This window comes from Pocillopora damicornis, chromosome 9, assembly GCF_964200805.1.
Source record: "Pocillopora damicornis chromosome 9, jaPocDami1.2, whole genome shotgun sequence".
In the NCBI taxonomy this organism is placed as follows: domain Eukaryota; kingdom Metazoa; phylum Cnidaria; class Anthozoa; order Scleractinia; family Pocilloporidae; genus Pocillopora; species Pocillopora damicornis.
Genome location: NC_142678.1, coordinates 9,076,376 through 9,102,506, shown reverse-complemented (window position 1 = coordinate 9,102,506; position 26,131 = coordinate 9,076,376). Strand labels below are relative to the sequence as shown.

The 26,131-nt window shown below is 38.6% G+C and overlaps 2 protein-coding genes across 3 annotated transcripts; one reads left to right on the top strand and one right to left on the bottom strand.

Annotated features, from left to right (window-relative positions):
- Window positions 1–1,458: 1,458 nt before the first annotated feature.
- LOC113671063 (glutamate receptor ionotropic, kainate 2) lies at window positions 1,459–18,226 on the bottom strand. Of its 2 annotated transcripts, none has more exons than XM_027187275.2 (15): window positions 18,068–18,226; window positions 14,511–14,675; window positions 13,282–13,551; window positions 12,413–12,690; window positions 11,024–11,167; window positions 10,616–10,789; window positions 10,025–10,129; window positions 9,213–9,347; window positions 8,559–8,768; window positions 6,553–6,828; window positions 5,557–5,873; window positions 5,062–5,232; window positions 4,267–4,448; window positions 3,863–4,002; window positions 1,459–3,004 (listed from the first exon to the last, which is right to left on the bottom strand). In XM_027187275.2, the coding sequence occupies exons 1-15, from the start codon at window positions 18,168–18,170 to the stop codon at window positions 2,894–2,896; spliced, it is 2,781 nt and encodes a 926-aa protein (XP_027043076.2). In that variant the 5' UTR covers window positions 18,171–18,226; the 3' UTR covers window positions 1,459–2,893. The 2 variants fall into 2 exon arrangements, with proteins under 2 accessions (XP_027043076.2, XP_089037567.1); XM_089181441.1 differs by lacking the exon at window positions 18,068–18,226 and adding an exon at window positions 15,381–15,491.
- A 4,212-nt stretch (window positions 18,227–22,438) lies between these two features.
- LOC149039995 (uncharacterized) lies at window positions 22,439–25,271 on the top strand. The gene is made up of 2 exons (XM_089181464.1): window positions 22,439–22,909; window positions 23,183–25,271. Exons 1-2 carry the CDS (start codon window positions 22,579–22,581, stop codon window positions 24,751–24,753), a joined length of 1,902 nt encoding a protein of 633 aa, XP_089037590.1. The 5' UTR covers window positions 22,439–22,578; the 3' UTR covers window positions 24,754–25,271.
- Window positions 25,272–26,131: the final 860 nt, after the last annotated feature.

Genomic DNA, 26,131 nt, shown 5'->3' with positions numbered 1-26,131 from the left:
TACCATCGTAACAGTCCATTGAAAGAGAATCCTAAAAATGTGCGAGATACTATCGTTGTTGCAGAATTCTCCACCGCGTTAAGGAAAATCTCTGCGGAGCGCTGGTTCGACAATCAATAGGACTGTATCTTTCCGATTTCTTGCGTTTATTTACAATCCATACAATATCTGAAATTTCTACATTCAATCGATCTCGATTTTTTTTTTTACAAGAAATTGGTTCTATTTATTTGCTATTGCAACGGAAATACACGCCTAAACTACGGAAATCCAAGATTGACATTACTTATTCGTGATTTACGAAAATGCCAAGCTATTTCTTGTCAACTCGATTTTAACAGCTGTTTCCTATTATACCCCGATGAACAATTCTGTAATTTACACCCGCACGCATGTTCTATTTGCGGAACGAATGACACATCACGCAACGTCACAAGATGTTCCAACCCAAACGCCCACGCACAATTTCCCTGGGCAGTTCCTTATCTAATTATTTTAGACCATTGTTGATTTCTATATCACGAACATTCTTACTTCAAGTCTGCCATTACCGTGCTACGTTCAATCATACACCTAAATCTTAAGTAACCCAACTGTCATCAAACCCTTAGCTTAATTACTAAATTAGAAAATAAAGTGTCACGCGATACGCTAACAAGATTGTCACGACAATCGTAACAGTTCATTGAAAGAGAATCCGAGAGATGCACAAGATACTAACGCAACAATCCAACGAAAGCGAATCTTAAAGGTTCGCGAGATACTAATGTAACAATGCAATGAAAGAGAATCCTAAAGGTCCGCGAGGTACTAACGTGACAATCCACTGTAAAAGAATCACAAAAGTGCTCGAAATGCTGACGTAACAACCCAATGAAAGAAAATTCTGAAGGTGCACAAGATATTTACGTAACAATCCAATAAAAGAGAATCAAAAAGTGCGTGAGGAACTAACGTAACAATCAGGCAAAAAGGAATCCTAAAGGTTTGCAAAATACTGACGAAACAATCCAATGGAAGAGAATCGCAAAAGTACACAAGATCCTAACGAAAGATTCGTTATTCATATTAAAAAAAAATAAAAAAACTTGATATAAATTTTAACTCATAGAAATATATCCTCCTAGTAAACGTCAACCAGCAAAGGCTCTTAAATTTAAACGTCGACCGTCAAAATCGGAGAAAATTTTCCGTCAAACGTCAAAGCCACCCTTTCATTAAGCCCATCTTACATAATGACCATGTCACACAAGAAAAAAGAAGACTGAAAAGATAAAACAGACAATAAGGCGGAAATACTTATCATTCAAGTGAACTCTGCGTGAATGGTAACTGGTCTTTTTATACCTCCGTGTGACAGTACTAAATTAGGATGTGAAACTTATGTTGGGTCGCAATGGAATGGAAACTAGCTGTAGATCGAACCGCGCTCAGCAAAAGGCACTAAGGACTCTCAAACTGTTTTCCATTTTCTTTAATCTATCGGTTCTTTACCACAATCCTACTTACATCAAATTCACTTCATTCTGGGTAGCTCAGATCGACTGACTAACACTGTTCGATCAATCTCTCTCTGACTACTAGATAAACTCTAAACCACAGCTCATGTAGAAACTACAGGTAGGCATGCGTGAGCATGCTGGCCAACTGATCTTGAAACATTCAACATTTGTTTTTATAACAATACGTCTATAAGTAGTGGTAGTAAGACCGAGTGGAGTCCAATCCTGTCTGTAATCATACGAGTGATTAAATAAATCGGACTTACGCGAAGCGAGAGTCCGCCCTGTCAATCACGAGTATGATTTTATACAGAATTGGACGACACGAAATTCTGATACTAATAAATCACAACCGTTACAATTTCCGAAAAAAACAAATACATTTAGGACAAACATCTCCGGTAGAGACAATGTCTTAAGTAAAAATTCCTCCATTTTGTAAATTCCCCAAGTTTCTTTTTTTAAGATAAGTGGTTGTTGCTATGGTTATTGGGATCAATTTTGTGATTGGTGGATTTAGCTGAGTGGACTTAGTATGATTGGCTTCTTAAACTGTCCGATTACAGCCAACTGTCAGGTTACACTGCGCAGTTACAACTGTACAGACTGATCGGTGAAAAATGAAGCAGCTAATGCACCAATCACATTTAAGGAAATTGTAATGGTTATGATTGGTAAGATATCATTCATAAGCGTTATTGACCGATTGTGAGGTCAAGATGGCTGAATATTGGTCGAATTTGTTTTTGCGTTTTCTTTTTTGGACCGAGAAGCGGTTGAGTTCCATAAAAACACGAAAACGGAAAATAAGAGTAATTCTCTTATCATATTGCTGGCAGCGCCTGTGATCAAGATGATGTGAATCCTGTGTTTTGGTTGGACTACCCGAATTAATCTTGCCCGCTCTAGATCGGCCAATGCAGCCATCTTGAACTCGCGTTTGGTCAATTTTAATGAAGCGTTTGGACCAAGCATGAATCAAATCCTAATTTACAGTCTCTCAATCATAGTTTTAGAAGGAGCAACGGAAATCCTCTTACCAAACATTATATTGAACCTATTACCCCATCATTAATTATATACTGCAAGACAAAGAAAAGAAGTTTTATTCTTAGGAGGAGAACAACAAAGCGTGCGTCTCTGCGCCTTGACAAGTCACGTTATTCCTATGTTGAATCAATTTTCAACTACCAATTTGAAACGGGAAGTACCTGAGCCTGGTGCAACATTTTTCAAACGTGTTAGGAGGTGACCATTGGAAAAAATTTGACACTAACAATTCTACGTTTAAAGCTGAAAACGGCGTCTTCGTAAGGCGATCTAGAGAAAGGGAAATAATTGGCTAGAATGCAAAATGCTGATCCCGCTAAAACTCAACCTGACGTCCCTCTTCAGTCATCTGTCTTTTTATTATCAAGAGTGGTTTTCTGTTTAGAGCAGCACATGTCCCTTAGTGCTTGAAGCAGTCTCGTCCCGCATGCTTGGCAGCATGTCTTGCGTCCCTGTAAAGAGTATGTATGTTGTAACCACTAAGTAACAACGGAAACGAGGTAAAAAAAGTCAATAAGGACTGTAACGTCATCACTTTACCTTCAAAACAAGACCTTATGCCTAAGCATGTGTTAGAAATATCGTCTATTAAGATTGTGTTAAATGACGTCAACTTATATTGATGAAATATTGAGAAATACCGGAATTTCTCCGGTTTTCATCAAAAACATAACATCTTCACTGCCCTCTGTGAATGTACCATTCATATCTCTTCATCTGAAAATATCAATGATGTCATGGTGACCGGGTCCTTCAGTTTGGTGGTTTTACTTTTCAGTAAGGGTATTATTACATTTACGAATGATGCTAAGGTTGAATTACGCTTATTTTTTTTTTTAAGTGAAAAACATTTATTGCAACTTTACGGCGGAAGCTGAGGTACTCCCATTTTCTGCGGGCTGAGATAACGTGTACGTGTTTTCTACATTCGAAGCTCTTAAAAGGTGTTTTAATATTGTCTCCTATTCAAATATGCGATCAACATCCACATAATAGACAGAAAATTACATGTCCGATTCTAGATACTAAATCATCAACACTCGAAGATAAAATTTGCATCCACGCGCGGCCATGGTATATCCTTTTTATGTCTTACGACGCGTTGGGCGTCTTCTTACTGAGCTTCACACATGAAGGCAGTTTTCACTGATTCAGACAGAAACGAGAATTTGCCTCCTTTGTATCAGAAGTACGTAAACATTACATGATTTCACCCATGTACACACAATGTTTTATTCGAATATTTTGTTTTACAACCCTCTCACGAGGGCGTGGCCTAAAAATTGCCTGACACGCCGTTTTAAACTCACCTGAATGCGCTTTCTGCCATCTTTGGCCGAGGCGTAAATCCACTCCATGATCATGATAAGGAAGCCAACCAAAACACTGATGGCCAACAGGATAAACACACCCAGCATGTTTTGGACGGACATCTTCTGGACAGTGCTTCCTGAGATCAGACAAAGATAAAACAGGTTTATGGCATGTCACGACGAAAGAGATTTTAACGCTCACTTTGATCTCATTTTGTGCATACGATCCTAGCTTAATATGTGAGTTTTTAGAAAACAAGCTATTGAATAACGATACGGGGCACGCCACCTAAAAATTGTAGAATCTTTTTTAAATCGTCACTGGAGTGTATTCATCTTTTAAAAGTCAAAGAAGCTGGTGAATAGCCTATATTGCTCTCGTCACTGGAAACATATCTTACCAAGTTGTTGCTGCTCTTCAAAGTTATCCACCAGTTCGCAATTCACCCTCTCCTTTGTCCACTTATGAGTCAGACTGCTTATGACGAATTCATTTTGAAGTCGAAATAGTTCCATATTAAAGAGTGGTGTGTATGGCGAGGTCAACTCAAAAGCAAAACCATAACCATATGTATTACCAAACCTGAAATGGAGTTATGCCACATGTCTCAACTTGGACTGTATATTTTTCAATTGAGTACCTGTCATACAACTCGTCCCCGAGAACGAACTTATGTAACAAATCTGCGGGTGTTGAAAATCAAATAAGTGTCCTTTGACAAGCATCCCTGTAAGACGAACAACTTCCTCAAATAGAAGCTTAGAGTCGCTGCTATAAGAGCGCTTGCTTATAAGAGCGTTAATTGCATAGTTTGCGAACTTTTCTCAATAGAGGCGGTTTTTTAGGATATCAGGAAGAACTTTTCATTATTAACAAAAAAAAATGCTGTTTAGTTGATGTAACACAATACAGAAGAGAGGTGATTTAGTGCGATACAGGTAAAAAACTCTATAGCAAGGCTTTGAACTTTTCTTTCGCTAAAAAGTAAAAAAAAAAAAAGGTTAAAAAATTGTTGTATTCAACATGGTTGTTTAGACTGAAAGCACAATGACACTTGCAGAGTCTAAACGAGTTGCTTTTGCATAGACAAGAAGATTCATAGAAACACAAGAAAAAGGGAGAGAACTCCTCTAATAAATCAATAAAGGTTCGTCTGAGCAGTTTTGTCCAAGTCATAGAATTTGTAGTGTCTTACCCGCCAGTAACCTTAAATTTTCCACAATGTTTGTCTTGTCGTGCCACATAATTTAAAATTGGTCTGTCTGAGATAAATGCAAAGTCACCCTCCAAAGTTCTGTTGATGGCAGCTTCATAACTAGGCATCCATAATTTGCGCTGCTCCATAAACTGTCCCATCACCAGATAACTAAAACCATAACACAAAAACCACGTAAGTCTTCTTTTAAAAAGTGACGAAACTCGAGCCTCTGAAAACCAGTACCACACAGTTAACATACCATTGGTGTAAAAAGCCGAGAACCTGAAATTTATGTCTAAGATACAAATTCTAGGCCTAGATTTTGGCAAAGGTTATATGGTTTTGATAAGAACGGGCCACAAGATGGAAGGATTGGTGGTCAAAGCTAACCACTCCCGGCTTATGAGCTTATTCAGTCTTGCAGATAATCACGGCAAAACCGACCGATCCGCATTCTTTAACGAGCCAGACTTTTTCTTGATGTTTACTGACCTGGGAACATCCGTTTTTTGGAAAAATGTTTGTAGCTGTGAGTCCTTAAGTGTTCCGTACTCAATGCGGGTTTGACGCGACAGATCTAGAATGGTTTCAATGGGAGTTTGCATCCGGGATACAGTGAGATAAGCGGCCAGATTGGCTGTGTAGGTAGCATTGATGATCATCACAGCGAACCAGAAGACAGACACTGTTAACTTGCCAGACCATGACCTTGGATGTTCAGCGCTACGACGGACGTATGCCTTCCACGACGACCATATAGAGTTGTTTAAGCTGAGAGTGTCAACTTGTTTAAGGACTTCTGGTTTTAGCTGGAATTAAGAACGATACAGGTCAACAACCAATAACGCGAGAAGAGTTTGCCATTTAAACGTTGAAGGTCATTTGAGAGCATTTATGTCGTCATTTTCGTTACCGAAAAGGAAGTCCGTTGTTTACCTTTACGAGGCAAAACAACGTGTGTAAGAAATCTTTCCATTGATTATCACCCTCATACAAGTTAACGTTTATAGCTAGTTTGTAGTGTATGAGCGTATCTTTGGTGTTTTTCGTTGTTTTTTAGTTCTTGTTTGATGTTAATGGATCGTACCCGAGCCCAGTAAGTTAACGAGCTTAAAACTGTGTGAGACTGTGTTAATCGATGTCTTATGACATTATCATATATCATAATGCCTTCGATCAACTGAATCAACCTCTGACTGCGTTAGCCAAAAAAATAACTTTCCTGTGGGTCCAAAGCAAGGTCATTAGACAAAACTACGCATATCCACTTGGCAGTTAGAAAAGACGGTCACAATTCGATAACTCGTCACGACAGCTTAAACCTAAATAATTTCGGAATTAGAATTAATGCAGTGACTACAATCTAAATACATACGAAAAATCAAATCATGCTGAGCTGACTAACTAATTATAAACTAACTAAATAGTTCAAAACAATACGAACAACGAACTAGACTCTCCTATAATAAGTAGTGGGATCTCGTTTACCTGTTTTGTAGATTGAGCTTGTGTACATCTTCCGTAATACCCAAGTGGACTGAAGAGGTTACAGAACCACACTGAAAACCCCATCACCATCACCAACACACATATGGCCACCCACAAATATTTACTGAACGGTAACAGGAATCTGAAGTAGTTCCCGTTAACCTCCTGGACACGTATCATGAAGGCCAATCCAAAAGTCATGTAAGGTTGAGTGAAATCTAACACTGTTTGACGATCAGAGCTGATGGTCATTGGGGCAATACTCATATCGGCTTTCTGTTAAATAAACATAGCTCGTTAGAAATTTTGGTGTGTAGCATCGCTGAGTATTTTCACGGGTTGTACCCCTCATTTTGACGACCCCGCAAGGCGAGTCAAAGTACGGTACTATTCTAAAAGAATAGAAATACTCGGCGATACTATACACCAAAACGTCTAAAGAGTCATTCATTATCCAACTACCTTTAAGTGCCTACGACACGAAATCTTTTTTTGCGTAAATATTTAGCTTGTCATATGTACAAACCAATTCCGAAAGAAGAAAAATTAAAAAAAACTTAAAACTCGGTTTTTTCGGGCCTTAAAGTGCTCTTATTTTGTCTTAAAAGTGTATTGTGGACTGGTAACGAATTAGCGGGTGATGACGTAGAAAACTGTGAAAACTCTCAGTAGACACCAACAAATTTCCCACATCTCTTGTAATTTTGTATCAGTCGGTGTTGAAATACTCTTGAAATAATGTCCAATAACGATGTCTACCTACCTTCGGCAAGCTCTACCGAGAGTTGTGATATAATTCAAGAAGTGAGAAGAAATGGAAGTTGCGAGTACTGTTTCAACACTAAGCATATGGCCGACGACATTGAAGAGTAAAATCTCCTCGATGTCGACGATCGAGGAGATACAGCTACATCCTTTGGAAAGTAGTATATAGAAATACCCGGTTTATGTGTATTATTCTTGTAGCTAACATCATTTGACGTTCCGGCCAAGTAACACGTTCGTCCTTTCTTCTAGATTTCTCCTTTCTCCACCATAGTTGCCGACGTGTCTTCACAGTTTTCTACGTCACAGCTATGTAACATAACTGTTTTGGCGGCGCGCTTAATGGGGACACTTTTTGGCCGCCAAATCGTACCTTCATTGCACAAAAAAATCATCAAGTATAACTCGCTAGGCGCTAAGGTCGATTATTTCTAATTTTAAAATAAGGCAATCAACCAGAAAATGCAACAAAATTTCGTGTCATCGGTACTTTAAAACGTCGTACATTTTTTTCTCCCTTGACATGACCTGGGTAATCCTGGCCAACCTGTCAAACAGGTTTTTTCACAGTACAAAATGACCAAATGTCCAAATAACCGTTCAATATTCCCGTAATATTTGTACTGAATTGGCGCGTAATTTGCATTCAACTTAGTGAAGATGGCTGATAAAAGGAGTTGAGGGATAGTCATTGATTAAAGTTTCATGTGCTCCTCCGTCTTTTCCGGTAATATTTGATAAGTTTGAACTTTAACACCTTTGTGCAAGACCTGTTTAGTTAGTCTATTCGGAAGCATGGCTCGTGAAAGAGGTAAATAACCTTTACAGCAACAATTAGTACATATTACACCAGGGAGCCTATTGGAACGAGGAACAAAGCTTTTGTTGCCGTGCTGAAACGTCACTTGCTTGAAATACTTACATATAAACAAGAACGGATTATGCATTGTACTAGTAAGCAATAACAAAAATATGTGGATCCCTTCCAAATAAAGTTTGCTCAAATGGTTAATCACGTTCCATTTTAAACACTCAATAAGTAAAGGAGAAATCGTTGAACATGCTGTTGAGAAAATTAATTTTATAATATCGTTGATGCCGCTGTGAATACGGCATTTGCACTAGTCCTGACACCGGCCCTGAAACAGCAAAACTTCATAGACTTGTGTAAAATGCTGAAAAAGCGAAACCCACCGGGAGCTACATTATTTTTATTGACAATAATGAAGAAAAGATAGAACCTTGTCCATGATTTCCTTGACGATACCATTCCACTCACTAGTGAGTCTGTTTTTCACTCCAAATTTTCCATCAGGAGCTTGATATATCTCATAGTTGAATTCCAGTATTTTGCTTATCTCCTCCAAAATATCAATACTCAGACCTTCAAAGTCCTTGGTCTCGTTCGAGGACGATTCGGCACCATTTTTCAACATCACAAACGGTGGAGCCTATTGGAAATCTTTTGATTAGCTTTGTTGGTCATTCATGTGATACGAGTGCAAATTACACATAGCGCTGTCAAAATTTCGTGTCTTGAATTTCTCTGATGCTTTTTTCACGGAAAGTCTAAAAAATAAACAATATGATTTCTTGTGCAATTTTGTCGTCTTCGAAAAATTTACTCCTGCTTATTAACACCAAATTGCACTCGAACTTTATTACTCATACATACCGGATTGAACGTTAAACTAAGAATCGATTTCTTTGGTATGGGGACATATCTTAAGGCTAACATGGTTGGGCATAATCTTGATGTAGAGTACCACAAATGGAAACAATATATAAAAAATGCTTCAAAACTCCCTTACACCAAATAAGAAATACTGAGGTAAATTAATGCTGATCTGGACAATTTTGCACCCAGCTCTAGCACTTTTTGATAAACTACTTACCAAAATGGTAGCGATCCTTAGAGTCTTTCCCTTCAAGATATTTGGAATGTCCAATGGTATGTCTGAGCTGTTTGAAGGCCAGATTGGTTTTTCGTTTTCAAACATATGTAACCCAGTCGTATTCCACTCCCCCACCTGTCAAAAAAATGAAGTTTGAAGATGAAGATGAGAACGATCTTCCTAATAGTGATCACCACTTAAACAGAAGTGAAAATAAAGCCTGAAATTAAAATCATGATCAGGCCTGTGGTGTGATTTTGGTGTAGTACTCTACTGAGCTAACAGGCCAACTGCGGAGTAATTATTTTGTTGTTGTTGTTTTTTTTTTCAGCATATCTTGTCCATGATTTTGAATAGCAAAAAGGTAAAATATCGGAGCGGCACGACAAATCACATACTCATCAAAATCAAGAAATTACTCATCCGAGACATAAACCAGACTCGGGTTAATCGAAACCCCAACTGCTGAGGCTCGCGGTGTCAGCCTTTTTAAAGTCCTGTAGTGACTTATCTTCCTCTTTCAAGTTCTTGCCAATAATTATGTGATCATCCTGAATTAATTTAACTTTTACGCTGCTATAGCAGGTGAGTTCGGAGCAGTGTTAATCGCTTTTCGGTAATACTGAACAAGCATAAGGAATAAAAGCACAATTAAGAAAAAGTTTACAAAAAACATTAAAAAATAAAACGAAACAAATAGGATTCCTTAGTTGCCTTAGTATTGCTGCCTCGAGCTTCAGAAGCTCAGGCAGATAAAGGAGAAGCCCTTCTAAAAAGACCGACATACTGCGAATGTTTATCTCGGGACTTACTTTATATTCACCGGTGCTTCTTAGATTTAGCACATCAAAGTAAGCAGAACCAGCGTAATCTGGATCATTGGCACGGATTTTACCCATGACACCTTCAACCTCTACCTATGAATAGCACAGTGAAAATTTGCACTGAATTCTTAGATCTTACCCGAGATTACCAATAGGTAAAAAATTTAAAAAATGATTTTCGCCCTGTCGCGAGCGTGGGACAAAGAAAAAATTCTGAGTCTCTATGAGGAATAGAACCTCAGACCTTCGCATTCCGCGCTCCGATGCTATACCACTGAGCCACAGAGTATCAGTGTAAAAAACATCTTATCGTAGATAAGAGAAATTAATTTCAGTTGCAGATTTGCTAATTACCACATCTTTAAGTCATGTGCACATATTAGATAAGGGACCATAGTGGTAAATGATTTAAATCGTCTCCCAGAAATACCTTTATTCCCTCTTCAAAGGTCGCTAGAAAAAGTAAACCTTCACATTTCCTATTCCAGGACATCTAGATCCACAGTTTGGTTAATTCAGATTTTTGCAAATTAAGTAAGAAGGTGTTCTATTTAACGAACAAGTTGTTGGCACTTTTACCTCGTTCAAATATTTGGCTAGTTCTTCTCCACTGGTGTTTTCTTCCTGCTTGTCCGAGCTGCTGCAAAATCCCCGGTAAGTTTGATTGCTCGGTAAAGCTACACCATTTCGGAGGGCTCTCTTGATTCCCTCTGCGGCCACTAACACAGAGTCATAAACTCGACCAACAGATACCTGAAAAAGACAAAAAAATGACCACCATAGTAATACTAAATCAAAAGCGCATACATTTTTGGGCACAAGCAAGCTGAAACAAGCCAGCTCAGCAGTGAGATATTCATTTGAATTCAGAATTTGCTGAATAAAGAAAAAAAAAGAAAAGAAAAAACGAAAGCTAAACCAGAACTTATTCACTGCCGTTTGAAAGGTGGCAAGTTTATAGAGTATTAAAGGAAGTTAAGAATTTACCGATATTTCTTTTCCCGGGATCAACTGCTGCCATGCATTTTTGAACTTTTCAAAGCGGGCACCTTTACCCACGGTCGGTCTGATGCCGAGCAGTCCTTGCATGTAATCTGGTATATCACCAGAGTCACTGCCGAGGAGGTCTTCCTGTTTTAAGAAAACTTATGAAGTTATTGTTGGTGTATAAGAATGGAGAAAATGAACAAAATTCCCGTTCGATTTTAACATTCTGTTAAAGAATTGAATTCTTACTCAATCGGGTCTTATTAGCTCAAATCATCACCAGCTGTTTTGTTCAATTTAGAGAGCTCTGGGGCACAAAAAAGAGATCGGGAATTTGTATGGAGGGTAGAACCTTAAAAAATCTAAGGACAAAAAGCTATGTTTGTGATACCAGCTGTAAGCGCTCAGATGGATCGTACACCATAGGCACCGTCTCCTGAACTTCTCGTAATCTCGTTAGCGAAAGAACCCAGCCACTATTCCCGTGGTTGTGGCGTTGTCTTTCTTTGGCATACCTAAGCGGCTTAGGGAAAAATTGACGTATTCGCCTCACACAGTACTCCTATGTCATTTTCAAGCTATTTGTAACTCCATACTTTGTAACGAAATGAAAAACGATTGACCGCTGAGGACTGTCACATACTCAGTTGCATTAATTTCAGGTTGCCACTTGTTCGAACTGGCCAATCGTCAAAATGTTTTGATCTGTCAAAAGCCGGTGAGGATAAATAAGTATATCAGTATAAAAAAGATTCGATTGCGGGTGAATTGGTGAATTCATAGGAAGAAACCCACGTTAGCTTTAGGATAATCTTGAGTGGTTTTGTCACAAACCATACAAGTTCCTCCTGATACAACCAAGATTATCGATTTAACTTACTATTTCAAACATCAAACATAATAGTTAGTGCACTGGACTCCGGGTCGAGAGGTCTGGGTTCAAGACCTGGCCGGGTCAATGTGTTGTGTTGAGCACCCTACTCTCACAATGCCTCTCTTCACCCAGGAGTATAAATGGGTACCGGCGAATCGTGAGAGAGGCCGGATGAAATGCTGGGGGGTAGCCTTGCTATAGACTAGCCTGTCATCCAAGGGGGAGTAGTAATACTCTTAGTCGCTTCATGCTACATGAAAACCAAGATAAGCTCCGGCTGGCTGGGCACTAGGTTCGAGTACATAATTGACCTTTTTTACCTTTACCTCTAATATTGTAGTACTCTAAGGACACTATTCGATCTAAAAGGACACCACTAAGAACAAATAGGCTTTTACTGGTCTAAACTTGTCCGTGGTCGGGATGTGGAGCACAGCAGTTTAACCAAGCGTCCACCAAACTACTCGTCGACCTCTTTAAAATGAACTTCACTTAAAAAAAAAAAAGTTTCTCACCTTACGATTCCCAAAGTTTGAAAATATCCATGTCCAGTTGCCCATTTCTGTTTGCAGTTTTTTTTTTACCTGCTTCATAAATTTTTCCACAGCCCACGCAGGAAAAAACATGACCGCAAGCCGAGTGCTTTGAGAATCTTTCAAATATAGAATATCCCTGGATGCCAAATCCAGATTTCCTTGTCTACCATCTTTATCAGGTGAGATAAGAGTTTCCTTAACCATATTCCATTCGTTTCCATTGGCGATCAAACGAAAGCTGGAGTGACCTTCAGGAGCTGCAAAAATTTTTTTTCTCTCATTGAAGGACTATCTCTTCACACTCTTTCGGGAGGGCGGGATTGATACAGGCTCTGCTTGTCGTCAGGGAAATATACGTGAGCACGCACCATCGAATACGAGCTGTTACGTGTATATATGAATATATCCTATCAACCAAGCCTAAGGACTCTTCTAAGAGAATATCAGCCTAATGTCTTAAAAGTACGGATCAAGTCCAGCTAGCTCTCTACAAAAAAGATTAATAGGCTGATTCTCTCCCTGCGGTTCCGAGAAGGCATGGTTTCAATAAATTGGAACTTATTTCACCTAGATCGAAAACTACGTGACTTGTTTGAGTAAAGCTTTGATCTCAACACACTTTTTTGATATTTCTGTCTTTTACATTGATATTTATCCGAGCACGGAGCTATGTTTTCAAGAACTTAACAAATTCACACATTCGCTTTGCAAAAATACTCGATTAGCAGCACAAGGTAGATTGTCTCACGCCTCAATTCGAAGAATATTACTTCTTTGTAAGCCACATTTAATGACCGAAAGATTGGTACAAAATTGTATCTGAACATAAAATTTGTTGCTAACTTCACCTTCTTTGTTTTGATATCCTAGCACAGCCATCGTTTCCCATTTGTACCTCTTAATTATCTCTGCTATCGCTTTGGCTTTCAGCTTCTCCGTGGGGCTCATGCGCAATAAGTAGTTCAAACCACTAGCACCTTCGGAAATGATTTCTAGACTGGTCAGCGGAGCTATCTGAGGGACACTTGCTCTGCTACACAGAGGGTGGGTGGCAATTACGGCAGACGTTTCCATTGGACCAATAAGAATTGATATGTTACTGCTCAGCAAACTGTTGACTGGAAACGAGAGCATGAGTTCAGAATCACTAAAAATAGCTGAGTTGATGTCAGAAGAGAAAAGAAGTCATGCAACAGAATTATGGATGGATGCTTTACTGTAAACCTTGCTATAGTTGTTAACAGTTAGTTAACGAATTATCATTCTTAACTCTCTGAGTGGTTTATCATAGCTTTTTGTGGAGTAGGCAACCCATAGGAACTAAATCAATTAGACACAAAAACATAGGATTTGGGCAACTGAGAATTGTGCATCAATCTATTAACCAGAGTGATATTATTCAATAAAATACTATTCACGAGAGTGATATATTCAATAAAATGAGGGAAAATCATAAATTTGAACTTTAGAGAAAGATTATCACTCTGAGAAATGCAACACAGGTAGGAGTGAAGATAGGACTTGAAACAATAAGACGGCAGCCGTGCACTGCTCTTAGAAATTTAGCTCTGGGGCTACTTGAAATCGGGTAAATATATTGTTCGGTCAGATGGCAAGAGCGCTGCTGGTATCACAAGGCGTTAGTAATCAACATCGCATTCCAGCTTGACCATTTTTTATTTCAGCCTTATCTTCACAAAAATTAAAATAAATGTAATATTCAAACTCTTTGTAGCCTGCCCACAAAAGTAACGAACAGCACGATCACATAGGGGAAAGATGAGAGAAGGGTGGAAGAGAAACCTTCCTCTCTTTAAATTATGAGCAGTCCCTTATTGTCGGCGAAATCCGTCGCGCGGGTAAACAAAATTAAAGAAAAAATTGATGTTAGCGCGTAGCGCAGAACTCTGAGAGTGTGCCTCCCTCTTTGAGTTCTGGTTTTTTGTTTTTTTTTTTATTTTATTTTTTTTTTTTTTTTACTAACGCGACGGACTTTGCCGAAAAGCAGGAACTGCTTGTAGCGTACCCTCTACTCCGCAGTACGTCCTCTTGTTTTCATAAATACTAGATTTCTCACCTTGCTCGATATTTTCAAAATCGTCCATCGGATCCGAATATTTAACCAAGGCTTTCAATTCAATACCCGCGTACTTTTCATTGTCATCATTTATATACTCAATGGCAAGTTTAAGAGCTTCTTCTTCAGTTCCGTTCGCGCCAGTCTCTTTAGAGAAGACTGCTCCTGAAAAATCATGAAAGCAGGTCTACTTTTTAAAGCCGTTACGCAGTTTCCTTTTTGGCTGTTTTCCAAAAAGCCCCTCTGGAACGTTATCAGAATGCTACTTTTAAAGAAAGACATTAGAAGAGTTCGAATGAAGCTGAACGGGCACGTAGTTCACGCAACGTACGTAGCACGTAGTTCACGCAACGAACGTAGCACGTAGCAGAGCCAAAATGTAACTACTGTAATAGAGCCATGTTCAAAAGAGACAAGTAAGAGAGAATTTCAGCTAAATGACGGTTATTTCGTAACCTCAGATGATTTTAAACACGGCAGTTGAGACCAATGAATATATTTATAACTATCGTTGTCGCTCTGGCGCGTCAAGGTAAAATTACCCTAATAAGTATCACCTAAATTTCAATATTAAAAAGGCTCGTCTAAAGAGCCGAGTAAGATTTCTGCACAGCCCGATTATTTATTATGACTACAATTATTGGATAAAGTAAACAATGGTGAAAACCACAGTTGCCTTTAAATCCATAGCTTTGTTTTACAGTAGTATGAGGCTGTAAGGATATCTTACCAAGAGTCTGTCTAAATAGGAGTAACCATCAAGGATAAATTTACGTAGACACTTTTTATTTCGACGAATAAATATCACAAATGAATTAATAAATGAATTCAATGTATAACACATAACACTACTTACTGATAACTACTTACCGCAGTACCGAAATCGCTTTCGCTTTTCTAACTTCAGCGGAACTGCATATAATTGTGTGTTAAATTGCTACAAGGATCAAAAATTGTCTCAAGTATTATTCCAGCTTTCCGATGGACTTGACGTAAATTCATCACAGCCGTTTTAATTTTACAATGACTTTTCCTAAAACTGTCAATCTACAATTCTTGGTGGTTTATCCGCAATAAAAAACCACATAGCTACCACAAAAACACTTAGGCGCACAACGCAATACATCATAGGGCTAAATTAATTATTTCAATGGTAGTCAGACTTACGTATTTATTTCTCTATGCAGTGGACAGCGAACGAAAGAACGTGCCGCAAAAGCCCATGCCTATGCACCGTATACAAAACACATTTCAAACAGTGAAATTTGTTATCTACAATAATTCGAGCGAAAATAAACTCGGCTATTGCGTGCTTGTGAAGAAAGAATAAACACAGGCAAAGAAACGCACTGAAGTTCTATCGTCGAGTTACCAGCTGGCTGGTGGAAATACAATCGTTCAAAAACAGAGCAAGAATTATTGTCGCCAGCAATAGTCTGTGTTTTCTTTCAGTGATCAAAGGTATGGTGAAAAAGTGATGAAGTGGCTTGAAAATAAAGAGATTGTTGGATTTTACGCCGCCGCCGTCGTCTGTTATCAGTAAAATAGTGAAAGGGATACCATGGAAGTGTTGGTGATCCTGTTCGATTCTGAATAGGACAAACTGAAGCATGATTTGGAAAAAGCCACCTTGATAGTGAGGATCCACTGACTCTGGTTGAATCTCTCGATTAAGCAAGCTTCCATTTTCAAAAATAAATATTTGACTCTGCGCTGCTAAACTTAGTTTAAGCGGATTTTCAAAGAAGGATTTAAAAACTATGTTTGCATTGATTGAAATTCTTCTCAAACACAAAGCAGGTGATCGCCGATAACTTGGAGTCAGAATTTTCACTTCTAATGGGGAGAATTTTCACATAAAATCTGAATATTTAAACTTTTCTCTCCAATGTCACTTAATGACCAATTCAGAAAGCTCTCCTAAAGTTTCAAGTTTTTTGCCATTTTTATCATAATAAACCAGGAAAACGTTAAATAGAGCATCTCTGTGCACCATAAACATTAAAATTGCGTTGGGTCAATCTGCGTCCTCAGCACTCGTTTTACTTGCTCGTGCGTGAAAATGTGCTCCACAAGGAATGCATGTTATGCCTCTAAAATTCGAAGGTGACTTGACGTCGAAAAAATACGAGGAAACACACATTTTCCGTGTGAAGGAAGGGGGAAAGTGGGTACGATTAATGAAAGGCCATCAAAACCGACGTGCTCCAAACATAACTTTTGTCCACAAGATAAATTCAATCCTTTTTCGGTTCTCTTTTGAAAATGGGCTTTGAAGGGTGAACTTTATTCCACAGCTTTCCCTCCTTTTTAATTTGCAATGATGAATGATGATGTGTTGCATTGTTGTAACCAATGAAATTTTGTGGGTGGCAACTTATCAGAAGCCCTTTACTATTTTTGGGCACAATTCCCTATCATATTAACATATTAGGTCTGTGCCATAACCTTACCACAAGACTGTAATAAATATTTTGGCTGTCACATCTGAAAACCACCAGAAAGAGCGAGAGGAGGTTAACTGCTTCCTTCATAGTAACATAATTTTATTAGTTATTTTTATACTCGCTGTGGTTTCACCATACTTAATCATCAATCACAGACATTTTAAGAATAAAATACATTGGTCGATTCGATGAAGAGACTCTCTTTGCGTGATATAAATTGGCAATTGCACTTCACTTTTTCAATTAAGATTGTAAACGATGAGGGAAAAAGCACAACATGCCGATATTCATAAATGACAACTTTCGTATTCTATTGATTGTGCAGCTGCCAAAACAGCGCTTATATATTTCTTTAGTTCTACATGAACAAAGGAATTGAACCGCCATTTTGAAATAACAGAGCTCCCAGTAATTGAAGTTTCCTTCTTGTAAATGGACACTATCATGCAACGGCACTCTTTAGACTGTGTTATTCTTTACCTAAAGGACTTATTTTAAATGCAAATGATGACACAGATTCTTAAACTCTTTATTGAAGGGAAGAACCCCTTAAGTTCTAGAGGTTCTGTTGGTCTTTCAATTCTGCAAAATGTGTCGGCATTAAAACTAGCTCGTTTGATAAATTACCTCATCAAGTGTCGCAAGTTTTAAGCTTCGCTTTAGACATTTGATCGATATTCGAATTTAGCCGAAATAATTTGTTCCAGAGATAAGAACTTTGGCTTCTTGCATCTTTCTTTATTATTTATGAGCACAAGCTCACCGCAAAATGTTTCCAAAGACCTTGAATATTCAGTTTTTTAGTAACGATGAAAGCAAATTTGGTAATCCCTAAAATTTAAAATATCTGTTACCTGACTACTTCGTGCTCAGTACTAGATAAGGCCTAAAAATTATCACGAAATACATTTTTCCCACGTCTTTAATCAACATCGTGGTCTGTCTTAACTGATAAAAAAAATGTTATCTCTTTCATATTTCAGAAAATATCATCAACGTTAACTTCCCTTCGACGCATCTGCGCCAAAAATTCGTTATTTTTCCCCACTATATCCAAAGAAAGAGCGATTCTGTTATTTTTGCACGCTGCCTTGTCATATATATACGTACCTATTAATATTTCAGTCCGTCCATGAGTTGAGGAAGTAACTTTAAGAAACAACAGAAGCGTCAGGAAAGCCGAACGCTCGAGACTAGTCCAAGAAGCAAACATGATTGTTAAGAAACCTTCGTTCAAATCACTTATAATAGCCGCACTGTGAAACGTCACGCTGTCACTCATGTCAACTTTTCCCTGACAGTGATGTAAAATAATGAAACATTCATACACTTTTTATCAATTGCAATATCAAATTTTACCACAGAAAATAGCCATCATTAAGAAAAAAAAAACCGTATGGGTAGACTTGAAAGACACCCATCAATTTTCCCACAGATACCATTAAAATATCGTCGTCTAGAAGACCTGCCGTGATACCATTCAGTGTTCCAAGTTGCCAAAGCAAAGAAACCTGCCAGAATTAAACTCTCCCGTATTTTTAATTAAACCTAACTTCAATACAACTGCAAATTAAACTAGACGCTTCAGTTGTAAGTTGTGTTTGCTAATAGAAAAAAAAAAAGAAAAACAAAGATCGATTTTGGTCTAAAGTAGGGAAACATTTCCGAAAAATTTCCATTTATGTTTTTATGCTGACCCAACAGCATTTCTAACAAGAGACACTTGCACATACAAAACAGCTGCGTTCTTGTATCAAAGCTAATAATCTATGAAAGGTTCCTAGACGTAATAAATTGCGTATTTACTAAAAAAAAGTCATCAGCGACGTCTTCCTGAGAAAGGCTTTAAACAACATATCAGTGTTGTTGGTACGCTTCGGCCAAAACAGAGCTGCACAAACATCTAGCCTAATGACTCACAACAACAGAGTTCTAATCTAAACAGGTAACAAAGGTTCTAAAGGTTAAAAATAGTCTGTAAGAATGATAAAAAAATCAATTCTTTACACAAAATGAACACTAATTCATGCACATAAACGTTAATTTCTTTAAGAGGACGGCTATGAATCAATTAAAATGTTGTTCAGGCTAAAAGCGTTCAAAACGCCACCGGTATAAATTAATAACCCCAAGAAATGTGCAGTTTAACAACTTGTAAGCGAATCAATGTTAGAGAGAAATAATGCTAACAGTAACACGAACCATAGGTGACCAATTTACTTGTCTGGTTATCGTAAAATTTCGTGGTGGTTAGATGAAAGAGTTCGTGTTTCCCTTAATTCCAGCCTCGAGCTAGAATAATAACAGTGAAACTTGAATAATTTTAAAGTGTAAACAACCCTTGTATTTTTAGACAATTTGTATCGCCAACCCGTTCGAGACTGGAATAAAAAGAAAGTTGATTGCAATTTTCTTAATTCCCGTATATCATTTCAGAAAGAATACTTCCATCAGTTTGAACTGTCTCAATTTCATCAACGTGCTTTTATTGGATTTTTATCCTGAGCAACTGAGAAAAATTAGCCATCAGTCTTAACTTCAAGACTTAAAGCAATCCTGATTTCCTGGCGCTTTGCTACATTTTTTTTTAAAATAGATAGTCCTGCTCTCCAATTTCCCCCGTTAATTGATAGGAATTAAATGTTCATGAGCAAAAGATAATGTCAGTGAAAATAAATTATGTGTAATTAGTACAGCATAGAAAAGGAGACACTTGAGGCAAGCTAATTGGGGATTCTAGGATCGAGAAGATTCTACAGTTAAGAATGCCTCTTAACGTAAAGCATCCCTAAGTGGCTATTTCCATTAGAGTTTTTCAAGGAAACTGAACAACTGAGTCCGTTTATTATCATTATTGAGAACAGTTAAAACTATTGTTAATAATGTATTCTGTGTTTACAGTTATTTTTCGCCAATCTAAGCTCCGAAGTGGCTTTAAACATATTTCTGTGCATTAATAAGCGTTAAGGACCATCAGTTATGCTTTTCCCAATATAAAATTATGGCTCCATTGTTTAGATATCACATTCATGGATAAACGGAAAAAAAAATGACAAAGGAGAGTCACAGTCAGCCCATCTGAAAGACCAACCCAAGATAGATATCATCACGCATTTGAAAGCAGCAACAAGAGTACCAGCGGAAACACGATTGTAGAATCTAAACTGATCTAGGTTAATCATACTATCCCATAGGTTTACAACTGTGTTTTAATTGCCTTCAAAAACTCTGAAGTATCCGTAAATATTTTGGTGTCCTGGAACTCAACTCGAGTCTTAAAATCAATTTGTTTATATATTTTTTTCAAATATAAAACATTTAAAAGAAAGGTTTGTTTTGTTCACCACACGTGTAAAGAAAATACCACACCCTAGCAACACCCCAAACTAAACGAAAGAGATAAACATGTCTCCACGGGTTCCTTATTCAGCTCTGACCTCTCTCTATCACACAATGCTTCATGATCTTCTTAATTTTCATGTGAGTTGCATCAATAACATCTGCTGCTTCAAGTAGACCATATTTTAATTCAAGTTTGTTAATTACGTTTCCTAATGCCCTTCCGCTGGATGGAAAAGAGATGTAATCTTCTCTAACGTGAAGCAGAGCATGAGCGAATTTATGAACAATGTTAAGTCGTATGCAATTTCCGAGACCAAACGTGACGATTCCAGTTCCCAGACACCACAATCCCATTGCGACGGGCTTCTTCATTGGTATTGCTGCTCGGTAGAGAGTGTTTCTTTCTGTCATAAATGGTGAGAGAATACGGCAAAGCGTTTGGAAGAACTGGAAGTTCATTCGGAAGTACACTCTAAAAAGCCATGCATGGCAGGTGTCCTGAAGATTTCCTCAAACCAACGCTCATTTCTCGGATAAATCCAAACTGCGCAAAATTAACATCATGTTCGAAAGAACTCCCGTGGGAATTTGTGTAGTACGCCATAGGGAAAGGACCGTTTCAGCAACGAGTGTAAAAAAAGGAAACAACAATAAAGAAAGAGAAGCGAAAAAACAAGAACTTTATCTTTAAAGTCTACCATTTTGTTGGTTTACCTTATTTATGTCAATTGACTTTGCCCACTTCATAACCCATTTTAGTTCAGCCGCTCATAAAAAAAATCCCCGTCGTTTCATCACAACCAATCCCTTTAATCGAGTTAAGTTATTTGAGAATTTTAAGCAAGTTTCTGAAAGGACAAAAAAAAAATCAAATCTCCTGATGCGGCCGCAGCCAATATAAATGTATAACAAAACCCAACGTCCCAACTGTATCTCGGGAGCCACTGCGAGTTACAAGCTCAGTAGATGGTGAAATATTTACCCAAAAGTAGAATGAATCCCCAGAGAAGTTGATTAGGAATTACTCTAAGCTTTCCGAGTCTCCATCACAATCCCAGCAATCAGCAATACCCATTCGGTCGTCTGGCTATGCCTATGTACCACCCCTCTCGACACCTACCGCGCTGAGGTCGGTGAGAGGCCTATGTTCATCAGTGGGTACTTAAAAGAACTGCGAATAGCCTTTGAATAGGTCTCTCGTTGCTATAATTAGTTAGAGGTACTATGTGACTTGAAAGAGCCTCCTATTAGCCTATGAAGGCCCTTGAATCCTCTGATTCACCGCTCAAGGACACATATCTGCCTGCTATGATCAGTTTGAGGTTTTATGTGACTTGAAAGAACCTCCTATTAGCCTATGAAGGTCCTAGAATCCTCTGACTCAACGGTCAAAGATACATATCCATCTGCAAATGCTGAGTTTGATGGCATTTTAAGTTCCTTATTGTGGCACCAGGGGCTCAATCTGTCTTACAAGCCATGGAGAAGCTAGAGCTCAACCGTCTTCCGAAGCTCCGTGAGTGCATGAGTCGTCACAATTCGTAAGCAGTTTGGCCAATCATGAAAATGGCTCAGATTAGAATTTAGTGCACCTACTAAAGGCCACAGCCTCACTGCATACACGTACGCAACAGTCTTTGGGATCGCATGGGCCCATGTAGTGGAACATTTCCTCGAAATGTGCAAACGAATAATGGGGTACCAGCCCGAAGAACGAGAAAACGTATCTCATAATAACCCAAATCAAGGACGTTATGCATCAGTTTTGCAATGGAAAATTCAGCGCGCTCTACATAGCATGCCTTCTTTCTCTACTATTCGCGGCATTCTCGTGTCGAGATGACCTTAAAGAGCTGAGACGCCATAATGTCTTCCTGAGTTAAGGTGGGACTTAACCTAAAATTTGACTACAAAATGCAATTTTTGTTTTTGGAGAAATCTGAAACTTCAGGCATAGAAGAAAGCCATGACATGAGTTTTTAAGACTAATTTGCTTTATTTTGTTGCCTACGATAAGTTTTCTGCAAGCTAGTAAAAAAATATTTTTGGTTACCATGGCAACGCAACGTAGCATCTTTCAGTCTTGCTCCAATTTGAAGCCCGAAAGTCCATCCAATTCCTAGAATTTCCTCAGTATTTTCAAGAGGAAGCTATATGACCCCTTACATGAAGTATAGCTAGTCGGAGGTGGCGTGGGATTGAAAGCTGGCGTGTTTTCAACTGTGGAGATACTGTGAGAGCGAGATTCGAGTTTTATATCAGCGAAGTTTTTGTCTAAAATGCCAGGAGGGAAGAAGAATACTGTATATAGAAGAAAGCGGAAAGGAAAGCCTTTTACTGGAGTGCAGAGATACGCAAGGAAAGCGAAGAAAATGCCGCGTGCGGATAGAGAAGTCACAAACTCAGCATCGAGTTCCTCGTGTGATGAGGCTCTGTCAGATGCCGAAAGTGCTTCCATCAGTGCTTCGAGACTCAAAATGAGACCAGAAGATTCACCAGATAGTTCATCAAAGATTTCTGATGTAAATGATTTTCAGGGAGAGGGATACAGACTTGTAGACCTCAAGAAATTATATGCCACGTTGTCTGAAGCACATGTGTGCGAGGAAGGTGAGAAAACATAAGTGAACATCTGTTTTACTTTTAACCTTTTCTTTACTGTTCATGTCTCGTAGCATATGCTAGTAACAGTGTGCAGTTTCCATTTTTTTCTCTAAGAATGTTTTTTTACTTCTCTTCAGTACTATCTTTATTGTTTTCATTTATTAAAAATTACAGTTGTAACTGTCTGTTGTGTGGTATGTGGTGAATAAATTTTGTGACTCATATACATGTATGAGAATGCACAAAATAACTTTAGTGTATACTGTTATTATGTTCTAGGGAGTTTAACTCTGAAGGAGAATTCTTCTGGGAGAAATGGGCTAATGGCAGACCTCTCTGTGGAGTGTAGCTCCTGCCTTGAAGCTACACCATTGAAAACATCAGATACAATAACAAAGAAAGGGCAATCTTTTGACGTAAATCGTCGTGCAGTCTATCATTCTCTGGAGACAGGAGGTGGCTATGAAGGGCTAGTAACCTTTTGCAGCATCATGAACATGCCATGTCTATCACTACCTGCTTATTACAGACAAGTAGACACAATACTTGAGGCTTTAGAAGCTGAAGCCAAAGATGAAATGACACAGGCAGGGATAAGAGTTCGCGAGTACATCCTGAAGGAAAGTGGAGATGAAGTCAATGATGATGTAGTCGATGCAGCCGTTTCGTTTGATGGTACATGGGCGAAAAGGGGGTTTACCTCTCTGACTGGAGTTGTTTTTGTTATATCTGTAGACACTGGAGAGGTTCTTGACTATCATGTCCTTTCAAAAGAATGCCGGAAATGTACCATGAAAAGGTCTCAGTGTCAAACTGACGGGGAGTTCGAAGCATGGCAGATTGAGCATCTTGCTTCCAATGAGTGTGACATTAATTTTAATGGAAGCTCACCTGCAATGGAAGCTGAGGGTGCCATAGTTGTTTGGAGTAGATCTGTGGAACTGCATAAAATAAGGTATAAATGGATGGTTTCTGACGGAGACAGTAAGGCATTCAATACTGTGGAGAATATATATGGCGATGACTGCAAGGTGGAAAAACTGGATTGTGTTGGGCACGTGCAAAAACGCATGGGCAAGCACCTACTTAATCTTAAAGCAAGAACCAAAGGTAAACTTGCAGATGGCAAACCCATTGGAGGACGGGGCCGACTGACTGAGAGCCGCATTAAACGCCTTCAGAAGTACTATGGTCTAGCCATTAGACAAAACACCCTAACTAAAGCAAACCTAACAGAAAGAGAGGTTGATGTTGTTGTTTACACCATGAAGAAAAATATCATTGCCATCCTCCATCACAGTGTCCAGTCACAAGATGCTGCTAAACAACATCGCTTCTGCCCTGTTGGTGAGGATTCCTGGTGTAAATGGCAACAAGATTGTGCTACTGGAACAAATACTTATGAAGCAGGTGACTGTTTGCCTGAAGTGTTCTTTGAACTGCTGAAGCCAACATTCATCACACTTAGTGAAACTAAGCTGCTCCAAAGGTGTGTGCGTGGCGCCACCCAAAATCGCAATGAATGCATCAACGGACTGGTGTGGGCACGCTGCCCAAAACACAAGCATCATGGTGCCAAGGTGATTAGATGTGCAGTTGCTTCTACTGTGTGCCATTTTCATAGTGGAGCTGCCAGCAGAGCAAGAATAATGCAGAGACTGGTAATTCCAGCAGGGGAGTACACTCAGAAGGCCTCAGAAGAAAAGGACAAGAGGCGGTTGAGAAAATCGGACCTTCAGACCTCTGCTAAAGAAAAGAAGCGCCGGCAAGGAGAGCAAATGAGGCGCACACGCAGAGAAGATGCCCTACGGGAGGCTGATGGTGATACCTATGAACCTGGAGGCTTCTAAGTGACTGAAAGAAACATTTGCTATGATATTGGATAGTTCATAGCCATGCAAATTTGTGCAGACAATCTTCGTTTTAGCTTTTTAACTTTAATCGCACTTTTCTCAAAATGTGCATTTTGCGCATTCTAGAAAACATATCTCATAGAGGATTTAACCAATTGACTTGAAATTTTCAATGTTTATTGCTTTCAAAGAGTGTCTGGGAATGAGCAAAGGGTTTTTCTGTAGCTTTACTTTGTCAAAAGTTACAAAGAAAATTGTGGTGGAAATTCACCCCAAAAATTTTGCTTTACTTTAACTGGAGGCTGGAACCAAAGTTTTTTATATTTTTTAAAACTCTATGCTCATCCCCATGATTAGCCTATATACTATATAGTTATAAAAACAAATCAGAGCTAGCTGCATTCCATATCAAGATTTCTTTTCTAGAGTACATGTGGGTTGTGCACAGTATGGGGTAACAATATTTTGCTGGTATCAGGTTACAAATAAACTGTGTGCAGAAATAATTGAAAAAACTGAAATCTGTGATTCATTAGCTTTTCAGTGATATATGGTTTTATATGGTTTAACTAAAAACTGTGGATGTGACAAGTCATTGAAAAAAGGGGTCTTTTTTAGGTTAAGTCCCACCTTAAGCTTTGTATTAATTGTCCTAGCAAAGAGGAAAAATGACCAGTTCTGAGATGGTTCTAACATCCTGGTTTCTCGTACAGGTTCCAGTGCATGTCCTGAATCCCTATAGAAATGCCTGTTATTTGTTGGAAAACGTAGAATTACTATTTTCTTAGGAAAATTTGTTATGCGAAGCACAGCTTCTCCTTTTGTTCACAGCAGCGTAGTAATTCACAAACAAATGAGCTGGTAAATAAATAATTGAAGGCAATTAGTCTTGCTCTAAGCAAGCACAGCCTCTACAGTATGTGGTCCGGCGGAGGATAAGCTGCAGCAGCTCCCACCATCTCACAAGCAACGAAAAAGATGTACATCGAAAAGTAAAAATCGTAATACTTACGCCCTTATAGAAAAAGACAATAAGCACAAGGAAACATTGAGGTGCGGACAAACTGGAAGTAGAATTTTTGGAAGCATATGACAAGGTTCAATGGTATGTAGAGATTTAGAAAGGTGAAATGCCAAGTTTAGCTATAGACGCCTCAGAGAACGCTCGCCGGCTTGGAATTGAAGAAAAGATGTTAAACACGAGTGTGGAAAAATTCAGACATGAAGAATATTTCTTCAAACAACTATAGAATAAGAAGATTTTAAAACGCAATTTTGATTTTTTTCTCTGCAGTCAAGGATGAGAATCGAAATTGGCTTTGCCTCTGGATGAAGTCTATTTTCATATCCACACAAGGTCTTACTATAGCCTGAA

Bases quoted from the DNA above. Each gene is read 5' to 3' on its own strand.
- LOC113671063 (XM_027187275.2), bottom strand. From the start codon at position 18,170: ATGTTTGCTTCTTGGACTAGTCTCGAGCGTTCGGCTTTCCTGACGCTT. The intron at 10,790-11,023 runs GTAAATTCTTAA...TGTCTTTTTCAG, and splicing joins TCCCGGGAAAAGAAATATCG to GTATCTGTTGGTCGAGTTTA. The intron at 10,130-10,615 runs GTAAAAGTGCCA...TGCTATTCATAG, and splicing joins TAGCCAAATATTTGAACGAG to GTAGAGGTTGAAGGTGTCAT.
- LOC149039995 (XM_089181464.1), top strand. From the start codon at position 22,579: ATGCCAGGAGGGAAGAAGAATACTGTATATAGAAGAAAGCGGAAAGGA. The intron at 22,910-23,182 runs GTGAGAAAACAT...ATTATGTTCTAG, and splicing joins AGCACATGTGTGCGAGGAAG to GGAGTTTAACTCTGAAGGAG.